This window comes from Ascidia mentula, chromosome 1 (genome assembly GCF_947561715.1).
Source record: "Ascidia mentula chromosome 1, kaAscMent1.1, whole genome shotgun sequence".
Classification (NCBI taxonomy): Eukaryota; Metazoa; Chordata; class Ascidiacea; order Phlebobranchia; family Ascidiidae; genus Ascidia; species Ascidia mentula.
In genome coordinates, this window is record NC_138566.1 from 7,603,929 (window position 1) to 7,627,910 (window position 23,982).

General features: G+C 37.5%; 4 protein-coding genes across 4 annotated transcripts; 3 read left to right on the forward strand and 1 right to left on the reverse strand.

The window, feature by feature from the left end:
- The first annotated feature begins 1,323 nt into the window (after positions 1–1,323).
- Positions 1,324–4,625, forward strand: LOC145895099 (RNA-splicing ligase RTCB). The gene is made up of 11 exons (XM_082983855.1): positions 1,324–1,553; positions 1,632–1,775; positions 1,996–2,104; positions 2,188–2,335; positions 2,417–2,573; positions 2,719–2,878; positions 3,026–3,201; positions 3,313–3,501; positions 3,752–3,862; positions 3,932–4,051; positions 4,215–4,625. The coding sequence occupies exons 1-11, from the start codon at positions 1,461–1,463 to the stop codon at positions 4,320–4,322; spliced, it is 1,515 nt and encodes a 504-aa protein (XP_082839981.1). The 5' UTR covers positions 1,324–1,460; the 3' UTR covers positions 4,323–4,625.
- Positions 4,626–4,775: 150 nt separating this feature from the next.
- Positions 4,776–6,927, reverse strand: LOC145895108 (aldo-keto reductase IolS-like). The gene is made up of 5 exons (XM_082983867.1): positions 6,764–6,927; positions 6,449–6,549; positions 5,953–6,172; positions 5,421–5,594; positions 4,776–5,255 (listed from the first exon to the last, which is right to left on the reverse strand). The coding sequence occupies exons 1-5, from the start codon at positions 6,882–6,884 to the stop codon at positions 4,855–4,857; spliced, it is 1,017 nt and encodes a 338-aa protein (XP_082839993.1). The 5' UTR covers positions 6,885–6,927; the 3' UTR covers positions 4,776–4,854.
- Positions 6,928–11,514: 4,587 nt separating this feature from the next.
- LOC145907768 (alpha-1,3-mannosyl-glycoprotein 4-beta-N-acetylglucosaminyltransferase B-like) lies at positions 11,515–16,817 on the forward strand. The gene is made up of 10 exons (XM_082994934.1): positions 11,515–11,611; positions 11,845–12,009; positions 12,283–12,381; positions 12,612–12,826; positions 13,291–13,524; positions 13,844–13,963; positions 14,220–14,383; positions 14,586–14,689; positions 15,312–15,496; positions 15,558–16,817. Exons 1-10 carry the CDS (start codon positions 11,588–11,590, stop codon positions 15,748–15,750), a joined length of 1,503 nt encoding a protein of 500 aa, XP_082851060.1. The 5' UTR covers positions 11,515–11,587; the 3' UTR covers positions 15,751–16,817.
- A 2,955-nt stretch (positions 16,818–19,772) lies between these two features.
- LOC145906636 (uncharacterized) lies at positions 19,773–23,659 on the forward strand. Its single transcript, XM_082994092.1, has 4 exons — positions 19,773–20,804; positions 22,229–22,343; positions 22,476–22,590; positions 22,738–23,659. Exons 1-4 carry the CDS (start codon positions 20,585–20,587, stop codon positions 22,942–22,944), a joined length of 657 nt encoding a protein of 218 aa, XP_082850218.1. The 5' UTR covers positions 19,773–20,584; the 3' UTR covers positions 22,945–23,659.
- The last annotated feature ends 323 nt before the right edge of the window (positions 23,660–23,982 follow it).

The window sequence follows — 23,982 nt, forward strand, 5'->3', positions numbered from 1 at the left end:
GATCTTTTAACTTAACCTGCTAGGAGTTGGTTTTCTTGTCATATCGGTTGCAGCTTTTATACTTTATCTAAGACCAACCTCTGACCCCAAGACTAGAAGTTAGATCTGAGATCAGAAGTCGAAATCTTCTCTGACACCAAAGTTTCTCTAAACCACAACGACTAGAAAGCGATTCCGAAAGACCGAATTTTCATCCATATTCATGTTGATCCTGCACCCCCCTCTCGTGGGGCCTGATTGGAGTCGGTGTTATGCAATTATCACCACAAACAGAAGCGGAGTCGTATATAGTTACTTTTTTCGAAGCGGGAGTCGAGAAATTTATTTCACGCATTCAGCCGGTTCGCTCCGTTTCTTGGAATTTAATGATCTGAGAATAAGAAATAACCTCCCCCATGCTGTAACACCCTCCACTTAATTACTACCAGCACATTCTTTTCCTCATCAACACCATGAAACCCTCGGAACAAGACATAGAATTCCCCGGGCAACCAAACGAAATATTATGTTTAAAATTTTTCGTCTGCAATTGTGTATCCCTCTTTTTTCGTAACTTCTTTTTTTTCGTAGGCCTACCTGTACCATATCACTACACCTTAATGTTTCTATTTTGTACTTTCCGCCCTCTTACCTTAATATCTCCCTATCCTTTCTACTTCCGTTTCATTGTAGTTTATACAACGATGTGTGATGTTCGTGGTGGCGGCTGTTATAGCCTGCCCGAATAAAATAATCTTGGAATTTAATCATCTACGCCAATGTTTCCCAACCGGTGGTAGTGGTACGTGACGGCATTCCAGGTGGTACGCGAGCATCTTTTCGTAATTTGCGAATTTAAGAAATCGTAAGTGATCTCAAAGTATTTGTTACTTCATCCACTAGGTTACTTTGTAACACTCAACTATAGGTAGTACGCAACAACAAAAAGGTTAGGAATCACTGATCTGCGCGAACCGGTTGTTAGCGACCGTATGTGTAGACCTATTTGTTTTACGTCGTGCACTATATTCCCGCGGTTACTATGGCATACTGCTTGTGAGAGAACCGGATACCAAAATACTTGAATCCCACCACTGCCCATTTCCAAGTCTTCCAACATTTTGTTTCTATGGCCAATTGTTGCACCACCACATGTAGTCTGTTCTGTTGTGTTGCACGGGTTTGCGCAAGACCAAAACAATAAAAAAAAGACCAAAACAATATGCTTTCCGGAGTAGACCGATGTTAAGTTTAGTTCTCAGTTCTCATGCCATGAGAACATTGTCGCCACAACTTTAAATACAAAAATAGCTACAAGCTTTATTTGTTCCGTAACATTAGTGAATGAACTAATATAAGTTTAATCTTAGAATTGTATATCTATATGCATTGTTTTTTTTGGCAGCAGAATTTGCTGAATTGCACAACAAGTGTGTTTGTGCGATTGGTTTATGCGACCGATCAATTGATAGACGAGCACAATGCCTCGTTCATATGACGAAGAGCTACAATTTTTGGAAAGGAAGAATGATTATTGTTGGACAATTAAAAAAGGATTTGTACCCAATATGAAGGTATAAATTTAATTTTCTTCTCTTTAACTGTAAATGATCATTCAGAACGAAAATTATCATATCCATAATATTAAACAGGTTGATGGGGTCTTTTACGTAAACAGTCATTTGGAAAAGCTTATGTTGGAAGAACTAAGAAACTCATGCAGAGGTGGGATTGGTGGATTTCTTCCTGGTGTCAAGCAAATTGCCAATGTTGCAGCACTACCAGGGATTGTAAAGGTAACTTGGAAATTATAGCATCACAAATCTCAAAAAATAGCTCAAACAAAATATTACATACATATGCAACTTTAGTGACTTACATTAAGAATGGTTAAAACTATAACTAAAAGCAATTGCTCAAAAATGAATTTAGCTGTATGTATAAAGTATTTTAGGGGGGCCTGATTTGTGTCTTAAACTAAAATTGTAACCTCATGAAAATATTTTCAATGTTTAGAACTCAATTGGACTTCCAGACGTGCATTCTGGGTATGGATTTGCTATTGGTAACATGGCTGCTTTTGATATGGACAACCCTGAGTCGATTGTTTCTCCAGGAGGAGTTGGTATGTCAATAGTTTACAAATAATACCTTTTGGATAAAGTTTTGTAATTTGGTTAGTGATGTGTGTTTAAACTTTCCACATAGGTTTTGACATAAACTGTGGTGTTCGACTTATAAGAACAAACTTGGATGAAAGTGATGTAGAGCCAGTGAAAGAACAACTCTGCCAGTCCCTGTTTGACCATATTCCAGTTGGGGTTGGATCGAAAGGAGTCATTCCTATGGCTGCAAAGTAATATGCTTTGTTTCTATGTACATGTATAGGACAGTGCAGTCACATTGCTGATAGTGAACACAATACGTTTTGAAACAGAGATCTCAATGAAGCTTTGGAAATGGGTGTTGACTGGTCCCTACGCGAGGGTTATGCATGGGCTGAGGACAAGGAACACTGTGAGGAGTATGGGAGACTCTTACAAGCAGACCCCTCAAAGGTGTCTGCAAAAGCAAAGAAAAGGGGACTTCCCCAGGTTAATATATGTGGATTTGTGTTGCAGGAATTTAGATTAACTGGAGGTGGATATAGTAAGGTTTTTCACATTTTTTAAAGCATTTATTACAATAATAGCCTTATTTGCATTTAGCAAATATACAAAAGTTATGTTAACATTTAAGCTTGGTACACTTGGTGCCGGAAACCATTACGCTGAAATACAAGTGGTCGATGAAATCTTTGACAAGCATGCGGCAAGCAAGATGGGCATTGATCGCAAAAAGCAAGTTTGTGTTATGGTCCACTGTGGCAGCAGAGGATTGGGCCACCAAGTGGCCACTGGTACGCCTGATCTGCAGCATGTTTGTTATGTGTTGGTACTGAAACAAACATTATGAGAGAATGCTAAATAAAGTTTTAGTTGTGTATAAATAATTTATTTAAAGGTTTTGTTAAAAACTTGCAACCTAGTTTTAACTTGATGTCTAGATGCCCTTGTTTCTATGGAGAAGGCAATGACCCGTGACCAGATTGTTGTGAACGACAGACAACTGGCTTGTGCCCACATTAAATCGCAGGAAGGACAAGACTATTTGAAATCCATGTTTGCAGCTGGAAATTATGCTTGGGTGAACAGAAGCTCCATGACCTTTCTTACAAGACAGGTTTGTGTTAAATTGGAAAGATTTTAAATACTTTCTAACAATTATAATTAGAAATATGACACAAGTAAAAAGAAAACACCAAAATGTTAAAATGTTTTTGACGCGTTATAGGCATTTGGAAAAGTTTTCAACTGCTCATCAGATGACTTGGACATGCAGCTCATTTATGATGTTTCACATAACATTGCAAAAGTGGAGGAGCACATGTTAGATGGAAAACAAAAAACGCTTCTAGTTCACCGCAAGGGATCAACTCGTGCTTTTCCACCCCATCATCCTCTTATTCCTGTTGATTATCAGGTTGGAAATATTAAGTTTGGTTCATTTTCTGTTAGAAATCAAAAGCTTTTCCCTTGCTTGTGTTTGATCAATACATTTGTATCATTATTTGGATGCATTTATGTACCATGTAGAATATCATTATTTATGCCTTGCTACATTCTAAACTTGTTTTGTGTGTGCTTAATATACTTGAACTGTACTGTTGCGAAATGTTTATTTCAGTATGCACTGTTTGTTACTCCTTTTTCCAAACTGTTGTTTTTTGCAGCTTACTGGACAACCAGTTCTTATCGGAGGAACAATGGGAACTTGCAGTTACGTACTGACTGGAACGCAACATGGTATGGAAACCACATTTGGAACCACCTGCCATGGGGCGGTATGTTGATTGAAATCTTGCAATTCACTTTCATGATGATTTAATGTAGATTTGTGTTTTCCTTTAAAGGGCCGAGCATTATCCAGAGCAAAATCAAGACGAAATCTGGACTATCAGGAAGTTCTGGACAAGCTTGCAGAAAAAGGAATAGCTATTAGAGTCGCGTCACCAAAGCTGGTGATGGAAGAGGTATGCTAACACCACCAAATCCTCATGCTCTGTGATTTTCTGGCGCACGCCAGCAAAAAAATAATAAAACAAAAATATACTATATTTCAGTGAAGCTTTAAAAAACTTTGAAATTTATTGCTACAATACAGCAACTGCAAAATATAATAAAATGTTTATACAGGCCCCTGAATCATACAAGGATGTCACTGAGGTTGTCAACACTTGCCATGAAGCAGGCATTAGCAAAAAAGCAATCAAACTACGGCCTATTGCTGTAATTAAAGGCTGAAACTACCAGCCAAATACCAGTTGGCAAAAGTGCATGTCAGTGCCATTGTAGCAAGATGGTGTTTTAGATTGAAGCATTGTGTTGAGAGGTGAGAATTTGATTTGAAACTGTATATTTCTGTTGTACTGTGCGAGTAAAACTTCTATTACAAAAAGTGGAACGACTGTATATTTTCTGATTTGTGGCCTCATTGATTTACAAAGAATTGCAATAAGTTAACCATGTTTATTTTGTGCAAGTGTTTCATATGTTTCTTAATATTGTTCACAATTTTATTGAGAAATAAACACTAAGTTCATGTGATAGTAAAGGTTATTATATTTAAGGGAGAAAATGTGGCAGTTGAAGTGCAAATCATTATATGTTATACCACACAAAAACATATTCACACATAACAAATAAAATAATACAATTTTGTTGGGTGTACGTGTGCAATTATCCATGTAACATAAGATTTAATAAAGTTATAATTTTTTTAACAAACATAATTTGTGAATAAATAATAATGCCAAACGGCATATAGAACATAAATTTATCTATACTCTCCACCACAATCACCCAAAATTGAAAACAAGTCCTTTGACTTCTTTTGCACTGCTTCTATATTAGCATAATTATTATCAGTCAGTTGCCATGATCGACTTATGCTGCGAAAATTATCTACAGAGTGGTCAGATTCTTTAATACCAAAGCGACAGCCAATAATTGCAGCTGCCACAAAGGGCACATCCAAAACATATCTTGTTGCCACATTAGCAATGCTGACGTTATGTTCCTCCGCTATTGAGTGTACAACTTGCAAAAGCTCTTGGAACAGACTCCAACCACCCCAAAGGTCTATCACATGCTTATACTTGCTCAAGGAAGCAGTGGTAAGCTGATGGGGTTTGGGTTCTGGTACATCCAGGTATTTTTCTGACAGCAACCCCCCACCTAAAATGCATACAGTATTAGTGCCAAATTTTATAATGCTTCCATTTATGTTTTGACAATTGACATAATTACATGGTTTATGAACCATCTTGTTTGGCACTCATGCACGTCGAACAAGCCTTGTTCTTTATGTTCACATACAAAACCAACAGCATTAAAACTTACTTAATACGCCATATGCTAGCAGTTTGATGGAGTGTTTCTCACAAAACTTTGCCATTGTTCCAAGTGGCCGTGTGTCTACCAGCGAAAACTGGACCTGATTGGAGGAAATATCAATACCATTACCTGCAATTTCTTCCATAATTTCTGTGCTAAAATTGGTAAGAGACAGTTCAGCTGCAAATAAAAATTAAAAGGTAAGTAAAAATATATATGAGCAGAAATTGCAATAAATATTTTGACAAAGCATTTAATAATGGATGTTTTAAATATGTATGGTGTGAATATACATTTCTTTAAATTTGTAAGATATAAAATCCACATGTTAAAAGTATTTCTTGTCCTCATAGGATTATGGAAGTAATAATCTGACATAGACAACAACATGGCATAATATGTTTTGATTATAAGCTCACTAATAAATGAAAGTACAACATTGGTTGCAATTAAAAACATTATAACCTCATAATAAACAAATTGTGTCTAACAGTGACACTTTTTATAGTTGAAAAAATGTGTGAATATACGTACTTACTGATTTTCCCATCTTTTTGAAGGTCACTAAGATGTCGAAGAGCTTCAAGATAGCGTTTGTCTGAATAATCCCACCAGTGAAACTGCAAACAGTCCAACTTGCTTACAGCCATCCTATGCATAGATTTGTTTACAAATGTTTCAACTTTTTCTTTTGACATGTCACCAACGCGGGGCACCATCTTTGTTAACCCTTGGATGCTTTCCGTCGAAGAACTCCTCTGCCGAAAAATAATTTTCCTAAGTTGTTAGTTGAAAAACAAACACTAGAACAAGGGTCCACATTTACACTATGGGCTGTTGTTTGTTCTTTATGTTCAGACATGTACAAATGACTGCAGCCATTCTGAGGCACATTAGTTGGGTACCCCTGGTCTATCACATTGGTTGTTGAACAGGATTTTTGCTTATATATAATTAACCTTACACCAGCAAACCCACACAACTTAAACATGTGTGTAAGATATATTCACGTAATACACAATAAGGTTATTTACCGATTTTACAAACATTCCATATATATCTTCAGCAGGCCCATAAATGTCCGCCATGTCAAATGTCGTGAATCCAAGTTCAGTATACTTGTTCATTGCCGTCACTGCAGTTAAACTTTGTTGTTGTTATTTTTTAACTGTTATCATTAAACCCAAGATGTACATACGATTTACGAAAGCTGTAATTGAGTAAAAGTACGTTTGTGAGGTTATCCAGTTACCGATAACATGAATTCAATCTGTGTATACGTCAAAATACATGTATAGTATAGTTGTAAGTTATTTTGGATTTTCGTTTGTACCAATCAAACGTCGTACCTGCTCGTTGGGGGTCAATATTACCATGTGCCCCTGAAACTTGCCACATTCCATTTATGATCTTGCAAACATTCAAACCATTTCGTAATCTTGTGGATGGCATTACTGGTATCAAAGCCATAGTTCCGTTCCGTTTTCTCTCTAATAAGCAACTCAACTGTCAGCAATTCTCAACTCACCATTGATAATGCAGTTTAAACGCTGTTATATTTGCCGATTTACGAGGCAGCCAGTCAAAAAAAAATTCGTGAAAACGTGTTTGCAGACAATCGAACATGCCCTATTTTGTTTCCAATTCAAAAAAGAACAAAATAAATTTTGCTTGTGTAAATTAAAAAAATGCTCCTATTTAATGACATTGTGGCAAGTCATTTGTTACGCTGCAACATTGCTCCTTTTGCAACAATGTGGGGAATTCGGCTTATCATAGTTCGAAACCGTATATTTAGTTTAAACTTGGTCTTTCAACTTACATTTGCACCCCGTCTTTCTGACGCTTTCGCTAGTTATCTCGCTTGCGCTACATCTTCTTAGCCTCTTTTGTCGCGTAATTGCAGCAATTATCTCTTTGTTTTTTCCTAGTCGTTGATATGGCCCTATATTTTTGCTTTTTCCATCAGCGGGGCGTCAACTATTTCTCATGGGTGGCGCAAGCTCAACAACAAAACTTCACTTTTTGTAGAGACTTTAATGTCCCATGTAGTTGAAATCCGCATGTTATTCTTGCGTCACAAACAGCATACAAAAAAAAAACATTTTTGTTGATTCATCTGTTCGTTGTTCTTTACCTTTTAGTTAGAATAAGCAAGCTTAAATGTAAAAGTATTATGTTTTGCGAAAAAGCAGTGTCAAGTATCTCACTGATGTGTGTATCACACGAAAAAAAACACAATTGGTTTTGGTGTGAAACTTAAAATGTGGGAGGGGGCGTACGGCGTTACTAAACAGAGGCGTGATAGAAAAAAAAGAACCACTGCTCTATAACAAGTAGTGAAAGAGACATGTTGGTTTACAGACTGTTAATGCTTCAGAAATGCTACTCCGGCTATATTAATATTTTCAAGAAAGTTAATTGTTCAGTGATCATAAGGTCCGTAATGGGCCGTATGATGTTCGCAATTTGTTGTTGAATAGAGTTTTGCCAGGTTTTTAAGTCTTTAGCATAGAATGCTATAAATGAAACAATTCGCATGGCTGGTAAAATATGAAATGTTTGTGCGACGGTTTTATTGGAAGCTTGCAAAAAATTAGAGACTTATAACAGAATTAGGTAATATTTATGCATTGTTTGCGCTGATCTTAGTTTTGTAATCTCCAGGTATTTTAAGAATTTCAAACTCATTCTATAAGGAGTCGCATGTAAGTTTTCCTGTTGAAGGTCTATTCCCCGAACCCAACAGCGGGTTAGAGTGTTTTAACTTGGATTGGAGTAAAACAGCTGTGTGTTTTTCCAACCACATGTTTGAGTCCTTTACTTATCCATGTGTACCACCCACACGTTGGTGTCATAGGAATGTTGTTGTGTTGATGTTTAGTGTTACTCTGTTCCAAAGCATTTTTAGCTTTGCGGGTTGAAAGACTTCTGGATTCGTATTGCGCTGGATTCGTATACCCAAACCACTTTCTAATTTGTTCGGTGTGTGTTGAGATGAATATATAGATGATAATCCAGTAATCCAGCACATTGTAAGTATTGCTACGTGGTGTAAATAGTAGAGACTTGTTTGCTTTAGACACTGGATGGATGGAAAGACAGGATGATGAGTGGGATACCGGTACTAAGATTGGAATGAGCGTGATGCAATGCGACTTTAATACATTGTCAGTTAGAAAACATTGCGTGCGCTGTACGAGTACCCAGTGGTTATGACGGGCTCAAGCAAATTATTACTTGTATTGTATACAGGCAAGGCATAAACATAAGTCTGTCGAGGCTTATGTAAACAACAATTTTTACAGATTGCTAAGTAACCAAGGTACAGCGTTAAACATTAGTTTAAAGCAGCACAAACTGACCTTTTGGCACTTTTTAAAAAAACATTACAACAATTTTCAAGTGCGAAAGGAAAAGTTAGCGGACCGTAGCCACGTGAACGTTCGATTGCCGGCATTGTGTCATTAAGCCCGTTTACATGAACAATTGAAGCGAATCCATATGCGCTTCGCTCAATCGCTCCCCCTGTTTTTTTTGCGCAAGAGCGACGAAGCGCTCAATCCGGTCGAAGGAGGTGCATTGAATTCGCTTCGCTTTCAATCCACCTGGAGAACAGAAGAATGCGAACGATTTCGGTGGGCGTTTTTTTTTAAGTTTGTCACGTTGCATTAGATAAATGATAAACATTAAAAGATAAGTGCTTGACATGGCTTTTAAAGTTTGCTTTCCGTCAAAGAACTCCTCTGCCGAAAAATAATTTTCCTGAGTTTTAAGTTGAACAACAAACACTAGAACAGGGGTCCACATTGGCACTATGTGCTGTTGTTTGTTCTTTATGTTCAGACATGTACAAATGACTGCAACCATTCTGAGGCACATTAGTTGGGTACCCCTGGTCTATCACATTGGTTGTTGAACAGGCTTTTTGCTTATATATATTTAACCTTACACCAGCAAACCCACACAACTTAAACACGTGTGTAAGATATATTCATGTAATACACAATAAGGTTATTTACCGATTTTACAAACATTCCATATATATCTTCAGCAGGCCCATAAATGTCCGCCATATCAAATGTCGTGAATCCAAGTTCAGTATACTTGTTCATTAAAGCTGTTTTAAAGTTGTTTTAGGTGTAGACTGTAGACCGTCTACACTGCACGCAGTGTAATGGATTACAGCACACTTAATGTTTTTAGTTTGTGTCTGGACAGTAACGGAACCAAACACCTTTTTCTTGTGTGTTGAAGCCATGCAATGAAAAAAAAAACAATTAAAAATTTTTTTTTTTTGATGACTCGCCGTAATTTTTTGGGAAATTGCAAAACGTTTCATTGCAAAATTAAGATTTATAATATTCCTTTAAAGGTCATTAGACGTCCACACTTATGTATCCAAGGATACAGACCGACTTTTGCATGATTTTGTACAGAATAAAAATAGGTTATATGCGCTTCAGCACCTTTAAGGCGCTCTGTTACCGCTGGGCTGTAGACTGGTCTTGGCGTTGTTGTTTGATACGCAATAGTCACTTTTTGCACCTGTAGCGAACGCGGTGATGCAAGACGAGCGACTAAACCAAGCAGCGTTTCTCTTAGCCTCAGGCTGTAAGTAAGATCGAAGTTATAAGAAAGTTTATATGATGCGCCAGAATTTGCTGAACTGTGTCCAGTATAAGCAAAGTGGAGCCAATAATATGAATTGTGTAAGCTGCAGACAGATGGCCACTGTTTGGACCTAAAAGGTCTCATCAGTGCAGCTGGTGTGACTTTCAGACGACTTTGCTGACCAAACGGCCAAGCAAAGACTTCCACTTTGTGGTGACTATACAATCACCGTCATCCGTTGGGCACCAACTAGGTGCAACCTTACAGAGAAAACAGTATGTCTGTAACTAATTTGCCGGGTAGAAGCGACAACTAAAGGGCGCCAATAAATTACTGCCGCAAGGCATGTTTTGTCCTAAAATATTGTGGTCCAGACTGGCAGGTGAAATAAATCAGGAAACAGTACTGTTTGTCTTCAGCCCAAATACTCGAAAGAGTACATTAGTACTAGTGGCATAAGTAAACTATGACAGTGCCCGGCTAGCACCGCGAGATTGGAGAAAGGCCGCTATGAGCGTACCATAATGGAACTGTAACCTAACAAAATAATTAATAGAAACGTGTCTATCTTTTATCTTTAGAACAGCTAAATACGAGCTTGCAAAATAGTTGAGTGGTTCACTTTTCAAACCAGTTCGTCCACTATGCATTTGTACAGTTTTTCTTTAAATTTTGCAGTGAGTATTTAGTGTGGACATTTTCATTTCTCCGAGGTTGAGGTACCTACCAAGTTCAAAGGTTTATAATTGCAGTAAAAAACATTGCGTGGGACTGTATAATCACGATGACGTGATTTAATGTGCAAGATGATGTAATTTGACGTTTACGGTAACAACACGTGCTGTGACAAATTGATGAGCACATGTGTATTTTCACCATAAAACACTTGTCGGGTAAATTGCCACGCAAAGGCACCTATATAGAAATGTATTGATAATATACTATCAAAGTAGTTTATTTGTTAGTATATAAATATATTTCCTCGTCTGTGTGAATTATGGTGTTAAACAAATGTCACGTTGGCATCAAACGAAAAGCAATTTTTATCATTTCAGACTTTCGCATTTTGGCAAGGGATTTGTAACAACAGTGACCCTATAATACACTTACTTGTCTCATATGACCGCCAACTTGGCCCGGACACGCAATTAAATGCTCAAAAACGGGGCACACACACTCAATGAAACAAACAATGCCTTTTGCGCGCCAAAGTTGAGAGTGAATACTCGATTTATGCTTCAGGGCATTTACATAAATTTGCTATTGTTCAAAGTCGCGAAGAAAAAAAGATTTTTAACAAATTAAACTCTTTGCTGGGACACATGACCATGGTGCTGTAGATCGGGTGACGATTTTGTGTGCGCAGTAAACAAAAGAAACCCCTTGTGTCAGTTGTATGTGCAGTGACAAATGGAATATTGGAAAGACTTTCATTCGATGCCAGTACAGAATTATGATCAGATTTTTAGCTTGTCTGTTTTTATGCAGGATTTTAGTTCAATTGCATTTGCAGCTGTTATCAGATAATTTTCCACAGTGCAACATCAGGGCGACAGAAAATGATCAGTAACTATCAGTTACGGGTAAGTTGGTTTATAATTGAGAGCTCAATTATTATGGCTTTTTTTTATCGCATATTGGTTTTATACAAAGTATTAAACAACGATCAAAACGCCCTAAAGAAATTCTTCGATGTGTGAAAAAGGCCAAGAAAATAGCATTGGGCATCATGTTGCTGTGAAACTTGAAACGTAGTTCGTTAATACAAAAAAAATCATAAAAACCGCAGAAATCAGCCTGTGCTTTTATTCAACAGTTGATTGTTTTCGTGTTATGCTGTATCACCTTCTTAATGCTGTTGATCAACATGAACGTCTTTCTCACAGCCAACCAGTCGGCGGAACCAAAAAAGATTATTTCGTTATTGCGTAAAGAGCTTTCACTCAATTTAAAGTTACGTCAATATGCAACTCTAGCGAAGGTATATGTTTCTTTATAACCATGCAGCTATTTGCTGCGTACGTAAATTGTAATGTCTGAAAACGTCCAATCTTATGGCAACCATAGCTGTTATGATTTGAAGTGATGCTATGATCAGGCATCCTAAAAAATGTGGAAAAAATAACGTAGAAAAGGGAATCATCACACAAACGACTCTTACATGAAACCTTATGGCATCTTAGTGTACTCTTTTGTTGAAAATATGTGGAGTGTATGCTTCGCAAATATTTGATGGCTTTCTCTTCGTTCATAGGGTGAAGACAACCCTGACGATCCTGGAGGTCAACAAGCACATTTTACACCTAATCTTTCCACAAACGATAATCTGGACAAATCGCCTTTCTTCTTCTACGTGAGTTCAAACTTAAAACTTACTGATGGCTATTCCATTTTTGTTTATAATTTGAAACACAAAACTGGTTTTAGGTTTGTTCTACCACCAATAACTGTAGTAGGCCTATATAAGTAAAATGTTTACAAAAGGAAGTTTTGAACAATTCCAAATTGGTAAAAAATCCAAACTTATTTAAAAATGAATGCACAGAAGACGGTTGTAACCTTACAATGCTGTTAAACATCCAGAAAAACTTCACCCCAAACATGGTACTTGGCCGTGGTCGTCCAGAAACAGTCCCTATTGTTATTGGAATTCCTTCGGTAAAGCGACCGGACGTAAGCTACCTGGAAACAACTCTCAGTAGTTTGTTCGACAACTTGTACCCTGCTGAAGAAGACAAAGTATCAATCGTTGTGTATTTGGCTGAAACTGACAGTAAATACGTTGCCATGGAAATGAAGTAAGCAAAACCTAATTTGTTGTAAAAGTAGCAGAACAGGATAATTCTGTTTTCCCTATATTATTTCCTTTTCTGTGACATAGTTGTGTCTCTGTATATCACACTATGCCAAATAACCAACCAAATGAGTATGCTAAGAACATTTTTCTTCGTGATTCGGGAACTGACGATGGTTGTAATGTCAAAAGCTGTTCATCTGTCAAAAAGAGCGTTTAGGGCGAACAGTTGTGTCTTGTCAATTCGTACAGGGTTATGAGATGAAACAACGTCTGTGTATCGTATCTTTTACCAGGATTGTTTATAATGTGGGATTTTATGACCTATTGAAAACCTTGACGTAAAACACAGATAAACGCTACCGGATTTTTTCTGTGTTAATGTAAAACTAACGACTTTTGTCTGCGTCGATGTTTCATGTAAAGATAACTAATGGCGAGCAAGCCATGACGCTGTTTTATTTGCAGAAAACTTAGCGAAATGTTCCCGTACGAAGTTGAAAGCGGACTTTTGCAAGTAATTTCCGCGCCAGTTGATCTGTACCCAGCGTTCGACACCTTGCCCCAAACACTTGGTGACTCTCCCGAACGAGTCAAATGGAGATCTAAGGAGGTGGTCGACGCCCTGTATCTTATGTTTGTATGTCGCAACAAAGCCAAATATTATCTTATGCTTGAAGACGACGTTGCGGCATTGCGAGGGTGAGATGATGTTATGATCAATCGTTTTGTAGTTTTTTTGCGATCTGCGTACAGATGGTCACAGTTTCGACCTATATGGTCTCACCAGTGCAGCTTGGTGTGAATCTTTAGACCACTTTGCCGAAGGCAAAGATTTCCACTTTGTGATTTTGTAGTTTAATTGACAATAAACGCAAGGTTGATAAGATTCGTAACCAATAGCAAGTTTGATGATATTTTTTACAATAATAAGCTGCTTCAACTAAGGCAAGCATGACTTAATTAACGATTCGTAACATCCTTTCGTTTTTCTAACTGTGTACCCATATTTCTTGTATAGGTATTTTGGTTATTTGGAGGAATACGCGGCGGAACAAGAGGGTCATGAGTACGCCTTTTTATCTTTTTCTCGTTTCAACTCAATCGGAAAGCTGTTTCCTGCCGAAACTCTTCCAAAGTGGTAAGATTTATCAACGGAGTTATGTACACACTGTTAATCTGTTTGTCAGCATGACAACAAAATTGTTGCCACCCTGTGTTGCATTAACTTTACAACGCTGAAATTCATTGATTCAAGTTGGTATGCAAACCAATTGACAACTAAGATACAAACAAAATCATTGACTTGCAAAAATATCTGCCTTGTTCAAATATTTCGGCAGCGTAGTAACGCAAGAGCACCGGTTAATGCAACCTCGCATCTCATTTGATTTCAGGGCATCTTTTCTGATGACATTTTACGGACAAAAGCCCGTTGATTGGCTCATGGCCGATTACGTGTACCTGATGAGTTGTTACGGAGGAATGCAGGAACATCTTTGTCAAGCTAAAATTAGAAGCATGGTGCCCAAATTTCGTGTCAACATATTCAATCACATCGGTAGGTTATAAAAGATGTCGAGATCAAATTAACTAATTAATTCTTCTAAAGTTAGTTTGGACTTGTTACGCTGGAAACGTAAAGCCCTAACACACTTTCGATAAAGATTCAATTTGAAGTAAAAATGCAATGGCTTGCAAGCACCGCTTTCCACGTGTTCGTATTTCGTATGCGTAGACATTAAACACTATATTTTGTACAGGTGGCAAGTCTTCCTTAAATAAAAAGACGTATGTCATAACCGACGACACCGACTTTTCGGAAAGAAACCATCGCAAAAACAGCCACGAAAACCCGGAGGCTGAGGTAACTTTCTGATCGAAAGTTAGGTGTCACGACGTAAAGTTAGGTGTCACGACGTAAAGTATGGTGTCACGAGCAAACGTTAGGTGTCACGACCTAAAGTTAGGTGTCACGACGTAAAGTAAGGTGTCACGACGTAAAGTAAGGTGTCACGAGCAAAAGTTAGGTGTCACGACCTAAAGTTAGATGTTACGACGTAAAGTTAGGTATCACGAGCAAAAGTTAGGTGTCAAGAACAAAAGTTTTTTCAGGTGTCGCGACGTGAAGAAAAGTGTCACGACGTAATGTACATTGTCACGACATTAATAACACTGCTGTGTATTTTGCTCAGTTCTGACTTTCTGCACTTGATTGCGAGCAGTTGTGTGAACGGCTTCCGCAGTTATTTCTTGTTTGCACTTCGAAACGCCAATGAGCAAATTCCCATCACTGACATTCATTTTTACAGTTTCGTTTATGTTTTTGGAAACATTGAAATATTTTTTTATTTACCACGAGGTCGGCAAAGTTTTACATGTTCTCCCCTCACAATTATTACCCCTATGTAATAATTGTGAATTTGTGAAAAACCCGCCCGATGAGATTTGCTTTTGAGAATAATTTCGCGAAAAACTTTCTTTGTCAGGTTGTCACCGACTTCAAATCATTGGACAATTCATCCGCCGAGTCGATGTACTTGGATAGCGGAGGAAAGAACCAGCACTTCTGTTTTGTTAACTCACAAGAAAACGACAAATTGACCATCACATTTAGCGAACCTGCAAAAGTTCACAAAATCCTTCTAAAATCTGGAAAAGTTAGTGAGAACAGGTAAGGTGTTTTGCCTTGTTTATACTCTGCCATGTTTCGTTTCAAACTTTGTTTTTCGCAGCCATTACTGCGACCACTGCGCTGTAATTGAAGTTTTGTTCAACAACTCGACGTCTTACACGCAGTGCAGTTACACAGCATGGAAAGGTGCATCAGTCTGCAAACCCGATGACGTCATAAAGGGTTTTCGTATACGCAATGAACAGAATTTAAATGAGAACATTTGTTTTAACACACTGTTCGTGCAAACTTGACATTTAAAGTTGTTACGTGTTTTCACGTTTTTTTCTTCTTCTATATTAAAAGGCGTTCTAAAAGAGCTTCCTATTCAAGAGAGTGATTAGTTTTCAAAATCGCGTTTGTAGACCGTGAAAACCCGTGACTTTGATCAAAATCCCCTTTTACCCACTGTATAACGGTAGGAACAACTGCCTTATCATGACCTGTGTAAATCTATGTGGTTATTTCTTGTACCACACCTTATGCAACCGAGTACTCGCATTCAACCGTGCGTGCACCTTTCCGCTTAGCGATTTCTAGGCACAGCGCCACTCTTTAAACCAATGGTTTACAAAGTGGGGCAGGGTGTATTGCAGAGGTTGAAAACGTAATAAACCAACTCCTTGACCTGTTTATCACTATCGCAAAACTACACTTCAGGGACTCCAAAAGTTAAATATGTTCTGCAGATAGATTGCAGATGGTGGCCACTGGAAAGAAATGAAAAAAAAATTAGATTTTAACATTGCCAGACGTGTTAATAATGTAAAAAATCTTTTGACTTTCGTTCGTTGTGGACTTTGTTGTGTTTGTTCAACAGCTGTATCGGCCAAAAGCAGGTTCTCTCGAACGAGTTGTGTTTAATTAAAAATACACAGCACAGCACTTGAAACGATATTTGCACGATTTTTGTTCGATGTTTGCGAACTTGTGTGATCGTATGTGTGACGTTCTTACTCGTTTGTCACTTGCGGCCACCGTACGTTTCTAACGGGCTAAAAGCCGTTCGCATCACATACCAAAAAGTTGTTCTTCCATTATATGTTAGGTCGGGCCAAGGCGCTGGGATAAATTCGGGCATGGTAAAAATAGTTTCGGTTCAAAACAGGAATGTCATAAACGTGAATGTACAGCCAAGTTACCATTAGTAGATGTGTATACTTACGGCCGGTCTTATCACAATAACGTTTGATCTTATATTCCTGAATACTGCCTTCTGGCAAACTTTATACTGAGTACGGTGCAGGTGTGTTCGCCCTTTCTTATCGTTTTTTATTACTTCTTTACTTTTGTAGCGTTTTTTCTTCGTTTATGTGCCTTAACTTTGTCCACATTGCTTAGGAACTTACATTTCTTACCTCCTGATGAAGGCTGTTGCATAACAGCCGAAACGTTGAAAAATCTAAAATAAAGTTTGCCTGAAGGGCAGTATTCAGCAAACAAAATATGCCTGGCAGCGTCAGTAACAATTTATTTATATTATCTGGTCTATAATGTACACATGGGTAAAAATGTTTGCTGATTCCAATCAGGATATCCTGCTCAGCAGGCTATATAAACTTTGGTTTGTGGTTTATGTTGAAATTCAAAATTTTGTGGGTTGCTTAATATGTTTCAACTGCAAGAGCCATTGACAAAAGGTACTTACTATGATGAAGCTCACTTAGCCACATTGTAATGAAAGAAATCCAATACAATCTTACGGAAGATTCGTCTATGTCTGTTAAGTCAAGTAAATTGTATCATCACCCCCCAATCACCTTCAACTTATTGATTTGGAGCAATTTTACTTTTTGGTTAATCAGCTGTAATCATCAAAGTGCGCAAGCGAACAATTCGGTCGCAGCAGTATAATAAAAGTTCACCGATTTTACTTTTTTCAAAAGCTCACGCGAAACTCCATCCATAGTACTGACAATTAAAACAATTTTGGGCGTTGTTAGTCGTACAGTTGTTTGGTTGTAATAGCAATTCGCAAACTTATTTGGGTTCAAGTCAAGGCATTGCAGCCAAGCTGGATCAGCCACTTTTCCCGACAAGTCGAAGGTAGATTTGAAAAATCAAGCTCCCGGTGAGGTTTGAACTCTCGACCCTGGGCTATCCAGGTCCAACGCTACCAAATGAGCTACAGGAGCTCAGTGGTTTCTCGGCTATATTGTGGCCAAGGTGCACTGGTGCGCAAGCGCACAACTTGTCGGGCGACCTTCACATATGATTCGAATAGGTAAAAAATAAATAAATAAATCAGTTGCTTTTTTGAAATGACACATTGTTTTTCCGAAAAATGTTTTGAAGGCCGTGTGCAAATGGAATTAAAAAGCGTAAGTATGCCACTTTACATTTGTTTTTGTTGTTAGGTGTGCTTCAACATGCCTGTGCTGACGTAATCATGACTTAGTTTGTGACCATTGATATGGGTTAAACCGCTTTGTTTGTTGTAGAAAGAAATTTCAAGGCAAAACAACGTAGTCTGCCACAAGTAGACCATAAGTTATTCTGTGTAGACATTTATAGATGTGCTGCTAATCTATTTTTGCAAGTATCTTACATCTTGATATAATATTTTCATAGGGTTTGATCATTTTTATGTGCTGAATCAGTATCAATGCACTCCAAAAACTGAGTGACCAAAAAATTTTTTTAGATTGTGGTATTATGTCACAAGTTCGCATGTTGCAGTGTAAAGTAAAACTCTACTTAATGTGTCTTTCTTGACTAAATTTTATATCCAAATTATCACATACTATTTTGCCAGAACAAGATCTTCAGGATTCTCAGATGAAAGATTTTTCTACCAATTTCCAGTCTCCAATTTATATCATTTGAATTCTCTGGTGAAAACATTTAATGTGTGCAAATATTAAAATTACTGTAAGTTTTACGGTGCATGATAATAAATTCTAAATTAAAATGTATGACTAACTCCTGTCTAGTAAAACCAATCACCACACAAAAAGTAAACATCATACTTTGTTTGTGCACAATTGCAACAGGAAACACTTATGTCATACTATAGCACCAGAATATATTTCAACAACATGAAACCTAAAGCTTCTTTGAAAAAGACATCTAAGTTAACATGCACATTTTGTATTGCTTATGTTTTATCTAGTTTTGTTTCTCCACACTGAATTTTGTAAACAACAACCTAAAAGAATGCATAAATACGTTTATGTATGGGAAATACACACAAGATTACATCTATGTAGTTTTAGAAGGTTGCCTTTTGGACACCATGTGTAAATGGAAGTTTTAAAGTGTAAGTAAACCACCTTATGTAATATTTGGTTGAAGTATGTATCAACGTACTGTGTTGACGTAATAAATCTAGTGACGTTATCATGATGTCATTTTATTGGCAGAAATATGGTTATAATGTCTCCTATGGTGGAAAAATGCTTTTTTATTGTGATTTTCATTCAAGATTTAATTCCTAACTACATGCAATTATGCAAACAATTTACATCATTAGATGGCCAAAGGTAGAAATGCTTTGGGACTTCTTGCTCTGATATAATGTTTGTGAAAATGGTAAAGTTAAGTAATCACCTACAGCTTTTTCTATGTGGCAACCTTCTAAAACTACAGGTGCGCTAGGTCCGCTTGTTCGGCCAGTCCGCCAGGTCAGCTAGGTCCCTTCTAATAGTATACAGGCCCGCTAGGCACCTTCTATAACTACAGGTCCGCCCGAGGTACCTTCGAATACTAGAGGTCCGCTATATTCAACCTTTTAATACAGGGGTGTCCAAATCAGGCCCGCGCTACAAAAGTGGCTAGCGGACCTAGCGGACCTGTAGTATTAGAAAGTTGGATACTGCGGAACTGTAGCATTAGAAGGTACCTAGCGGACCTGTAGTATTATAGAAGGGACCTAGCGCACCTGTAGTATTAGAAGGTTGGATACTGCGGACCTGTAGCATTGAAAGGTAGCGGACCTAGCGCACCTAGCGGACCTAGCGCACCCAGCGGACCTAGCGCACCTAGCGGACCTAGCGCACATGTAGTATTAGAAGGTACCGTTTGATCTCACGGAAGTCATGCGTGTCCGCTAGGTCCGCTAGATACCTTCTAATACTACAGGTCCGCTAGGTAAAAATACAATGCATTTACAAACTTACGATTTACTTAAATGACAAGTAATGCGAACAGTTGTTGACACATTGAAAAGCGCTCAGGAGTTTAAACTGCTGGTATAAACTGCCTTGCCTGAAAATTGGATAGCATATTTAGCCGAAAGCAAATCAATTTCGTAATTCTACCAGAATCTGATTGGTAAAAAAACGCGAAACGAAACAAAGCTAAAAAATATAAAATTATGTAGGAGATTGTAAAAAAGACATGCACTAAGGTTCATGAATGAAAGATTGTGACTTATTTATTGCCTCATTTTTTTGATAAAATGTCACACGTTTTTATCTTTACATTTCTTTATCACCTTTGATGTTTACTTGTGGTTTCTATGACAGGTCTTGGGTATGACGAAGTGAGAGAATGTATGTGTGTGACGAAGGGCTTCATGAGTGAAGGCTTACATTTGTCACTTCTGTGTTTTTAATAAAGGGATCCAACCTGCTGGTGTGTAGCAGCTCCTACAAGCCCTAACGAAAATAGCTGTTACATTGCCTAAGCAGTTTTGCGAATAGTTTTATACTGTATCTGTTTTTTTGTCAGGAAGTTCTTTGTTGTGGTGACTATTTGTGGAGAGACAACTAATGCATGACTTTTGTTTTTTGGTAAACACTGTTTCAGATTTTGTTTTCTAATATTCGCTGCTTAAAAGTGCTGACAAATTCATGGCACAACGCTAACCGCTACTTGGGGCAAATGTGGATTAGCATTGAAAACCTGTTAGTGCATTCAACCGAGAATCTGCGGCTTGGCCGTGTTTAGCTTAGCGAGCGTGTCTGTTTTTACTGTAACTTGCTTTAAGAGACTGAATGAGGAACGTATCACTGAAAGTTGTTGCTTTTGTAACTGACAAATATAACAATTATGCATAGTGTATGATTTTTTATGATTTAGTAGAGTCATAATTTTGCCAATACTTTCATTTAATTGTTGTATTGGACTGGCTAATTGAGCTATCTGATGGAAAATACTGCAACAGATTCAACTCAAAGCGGGTTGTACCGTTTTGTACTAAACAGCAAAGATGACGAGGAATCACAGAGAAGTTATTCCAATTGGGCATCTACTTTCGACGAAGATTTGCGCCAGTTGGGGCACAATATGCATTTGCAAGTTGCTAAACTTGTCAATAAATACTGTCCAAACTCAAAAGATGCAGTTTTACTGGATGTAGGTGCAGGTGAAGAAACATTCTTAATTATATCCAATCCAGTTTCATACTTTTTTTTCTCTTGTAAACTAGATTATTATTTCTAAACTTCTTAATTGGTTTTGTACTGGTTGCAAGTGGAAGATTTTCCGTTCTGTATGGTTTAACCCTTTAGAGCCCCAGGGGTCACCAGTGACCCCATGACTTTAAAGACCGATACAAGAAAGGTTTCAGCTTTTTATAATTTTTTTCTGCCTTTAAAGCCCAGAGCCCCCCTTTGCCCTGATCTGCATAAAATTTAAAAGACGGTAGATGTCACTGTAGCAATTTTTTGATTGACAAAGCAAGCACACCTGAAGGAAACGTAAAAGTGCTTTAAAAACGATTCAATTCGTCAACAATTTGCAAATAAAGCTGGTAAACCTTGTATGGTATCTACAAAAAGTTAGGTATTCGTTGCAAGTTTTTCTAAGCAATGGCTCAACTTAATTTTCATGGGGTCATGTATGGGACATATAGGGCATTGGTAACAACTCCGATGAATTTTTATGAATCATGTTTTTCAGCTTTTCAATAAATATTATTACATAACAGCATAGCATGATACTTGAAGTAATATGTAATTCATCTATTGTCTCAATTTCAGGTCAGGTTTTTAATTTATGCATGGTATAATAGCTGTTTGTGTAGGTTATTTCAAATTATATTGGTATAAATAATCATTGACCAAAAAAGTTGTAAAATATCGCTAGTACAACTTGTGCATCATCACTACGGACCTTTGTTTAGCTAAAAGTACTGAAAAACAATGTTTTCTGCCAATATGAACCTGCAAAACACGAAAATCACACATAGTGGGGGTCTAAAAATTAGTTGCTTGACCAGACATAGTAAAATATTACTTCGATTTCATTCAAGTTGTTACTTGTATTACTAAAGAAATACATAACTTCACTAGTTTCAACAGAATTTGAAAGTTAATTTTTTTCATTGTGAATCCTCCAGAGCCCAATGGGTCACAGGTGGGCCCACCAGAAAATTGGGGGTAACGGTCAAACATCTAAAAAAATTTTCATGAAATGTGTTATTGGATCCATTAGCGCAATAAAACCCCATTATTTTTTTTCTGTTGCTTGGTACCCTTGGGCTCTAAAGGGTTAACTGAATCACACAATCTCATGGCATGTAAACTTTTCAGGATATATGTTTTTCTCGATTGACCTTGTCAGTTCTTGGGCATAAACACTACTGTGCCATATATGTAAAACCTTCAAAAAACATAAAATAATGCCAGGCTATAGGACCAGTCCTGACAACGCTCTACAGTTTTCACCTAAAGTTAACAATCATGTTGTATTTGCCCCCAAACCTAAATAAATACATGCATCGATAAGGTAATAGTTCTTGGAAAATTGAAATGCAAGTTGTGAATACAAAATTATTTGCACTTTCAGGAACTGGTTTAACTGGATTTCGCCTACGAGACAACGACTTCTTGGGTCAAATTGACATTCTTGATGCTAATATGGATATGCTCTACGAAGCAAGCAAAAAAGACTTGAATTTTAGGTGAAATACTCTATTACACAATCGAGGCAAGATGCATTGTTTCGTGGTAATATATTTTATCCAAAAAGAATGCCTTATTTGTTGATGATGATATTTTGTAAATACGACTGACAACGATTGACTTCATTTTAGAAATATCGTTCGTCACTGGGTTGTGGGTGAGTTTCCATTGTCACCTAACTCGTATGATGTCATCACCTGTGTCGGATCGTTGCTTCCCCTTCACCTTCCACCCTCCACATTGCAGGCAAGAAAAACTTGACTTCGGCTTCGTTTCAATTTGATGCTCCTTGCTTGTGTGAAAACTGTTACTTTATATATTAAAAGTCATATTTTGTCAATTTGTTTGAAGTTAACATTTAACATGATCAAGTTAACACTAAACTCGTTTCAGGGTATGATAAGCTTGTTGAAATCTGGGGGATATATGATTTTCAACATAAGACGGAGTGTATCTTCAGCTTACGTTGACAATGTCCTAAACATAATTGATCAACTGAAAAACGAAGGAAAGATGGAAGTTGTGGAAATGAAAGAAGTCCAATACAATCTTACGGAAGATTCCGCTGTATGCGAAGTCTATGTCTGTAAAGTCAAGTAAATTGTATTATCACCCCCCAATCGCCTTTAACTTGTTGTTTGGAGCAATTTTACTATTTGGTTGATCAGCTGTAATCCTCAAAGTGCGCAAGCGAACAATGTTCACCGATTCTTACTTGTCTCAAAAGCTCACGTGAAACTCCATCCAAAGCACTGACGATTAAAACAATTTTGGACATTGTAAGTCGTGCAGTTGTTCGTTTGTGTTAGTAATTCGCAAACTTGTTGATCTTCCGTACACAACGATTTATGCAGGAAAGTATTAACTGGAAGTCAACGCACAAAAATGATGCAAAAAACTTGATTCCTTTCTGTTGTTTACTACATTATGTACTCAACGGAATATCTCATTACAGTGGTGGAATCTCTTTTTGACTAATTTTCCTACAAGTCCAGTGTGTAACATACGTCACAGAAACCAGTGCTTGTATTGCGCAATGTTTTGCGTGCAGCTTTGCACATGTATTGCATAATCCCATAATGTTACACAAATGATTTAGCCATCGAACGTTCTCGAGTAAAGTGATTCATTCAAGGTCATGTTTACCACATAAAATGTTCTATGCTTATGTCACATCACACGTATGTTCTTGTATTATATTACGAGTGTCTACCTGTAAAGTTTATTCTACTTGATTCTATTCGCTTGGATTCTATCAGCATTTTATTGAAGAGTTATAATGTACCGAAGGCAGTTTTCAATACAATCGTTATCCAGAGAATTATCCAAGGTTTACTTTGAAAACGAGGTAGAAGAAATCATTACAACTCAAGAGTCTCATCCCGCGCCAGCGTCATTGAGACACTGTTAAATATCTCTGAGACACTTAAAGCTATTTACAAGGGCAACTGTCACCCGCTGCACTGACGGGACTCTATATGTCCAAGCAGTATGTGACTGCATATCAGGACGTTGGAACGTACGCATTGTTTTCCAATCAAAAGATTTCTAGTTTTAGCATAAGGATATTATATATACCTATTAATTTGGGATTATACTTATTTCTATTTAGGATGATAGCTGGCAAACGTATTATTA

Excerpts from the sequence above, each read along its gene's own strand:
- LOC145895099 (XM_082983855.1), top strand. The coding sequence starts at position 1,461 with ATGCCTCGTTCATATGACGAAGAGCTACAATTTTTGGAAAGGAAGAAT. Across the intron at positions 3,202-3,312 it reads TGACCTTTCTTACAAGACAG|GCATTTGGAAAAGTTTTCAA; the intron begins GTTTGTGTTAAA and ends GACGCGTTATAG. Across the intron at positions 4,052-4,214 it reads CAAAGCTGGTGATGGAAGAG|GCCCCTGAATCATACAAGGA; the intron begins GTATGCTAACAC and ends ATGTTTATACAG.
- LOC145895108 (XM_082983867.1), bottom strand. The coding sequence starts at position 6,884 with ATGGCTTTGATACCAGTAATGCCATCCACAAGATTACGAAATGGTTTG. Across the intron at positions 6,173-6,448 it reads ATGGAATGTTTGTAAAATCG|AGGAGTTCTTCGACGGAAAG; the intron begins GTAAATAACCTT and ends ATTTTTCGGCAG. Across the intron at positions 5,256-5,420 it reads GCTAGCATATGGCGTATTAA|GTGGGGGGTTGCTGTCAGAA; the intron begins GTAAGTTTTAAT and ends TATGCATTTTAG.
- LOC145907768 (XM_082994934.1), top strand. The coding sequence starts at position 11,588 with ATGATCAGTAACTATCAGTTACGG. Across the intron at positions 11,612-11,844 it reads TCAGTAACTATCAGTTACGG|TTGATTGTTTTCGTGTTATG; the intron begins GTAAGTTGGTTT and ends TTTATTCAACAG. Across the intron at positions 12,827-13,290 it reads TACGTTGCCATGGAAATGAA|AAAACTTAGCGAAATGTTCC; the intron begins GTAAGCAAAACC and ends TTTTATTTGCAG.
- LOC145906636 (XM_082994092.1), top strand. The coding sequence starts at position 20,585 with ATGGAAAATACTGCAACAGATTCAACTCAAAGCGGGTTGTACCGTTTT. Across the intron at positions 20,805-22,228 it reads TTTACTGGATGTAGGTGCAG|GAACTGGTTTAACTGGATTT; the intron begins GTGAAGAAACAT and ends TTGCACTTTCAG. Across the intron at positions 22,344-22,475 it reads AAAAAAGACTTGAATTTTAG|AAATATCGTTCGTCACTGGG; the intron begins GTGAAATACTCT and ends ACTTCATTTTAG.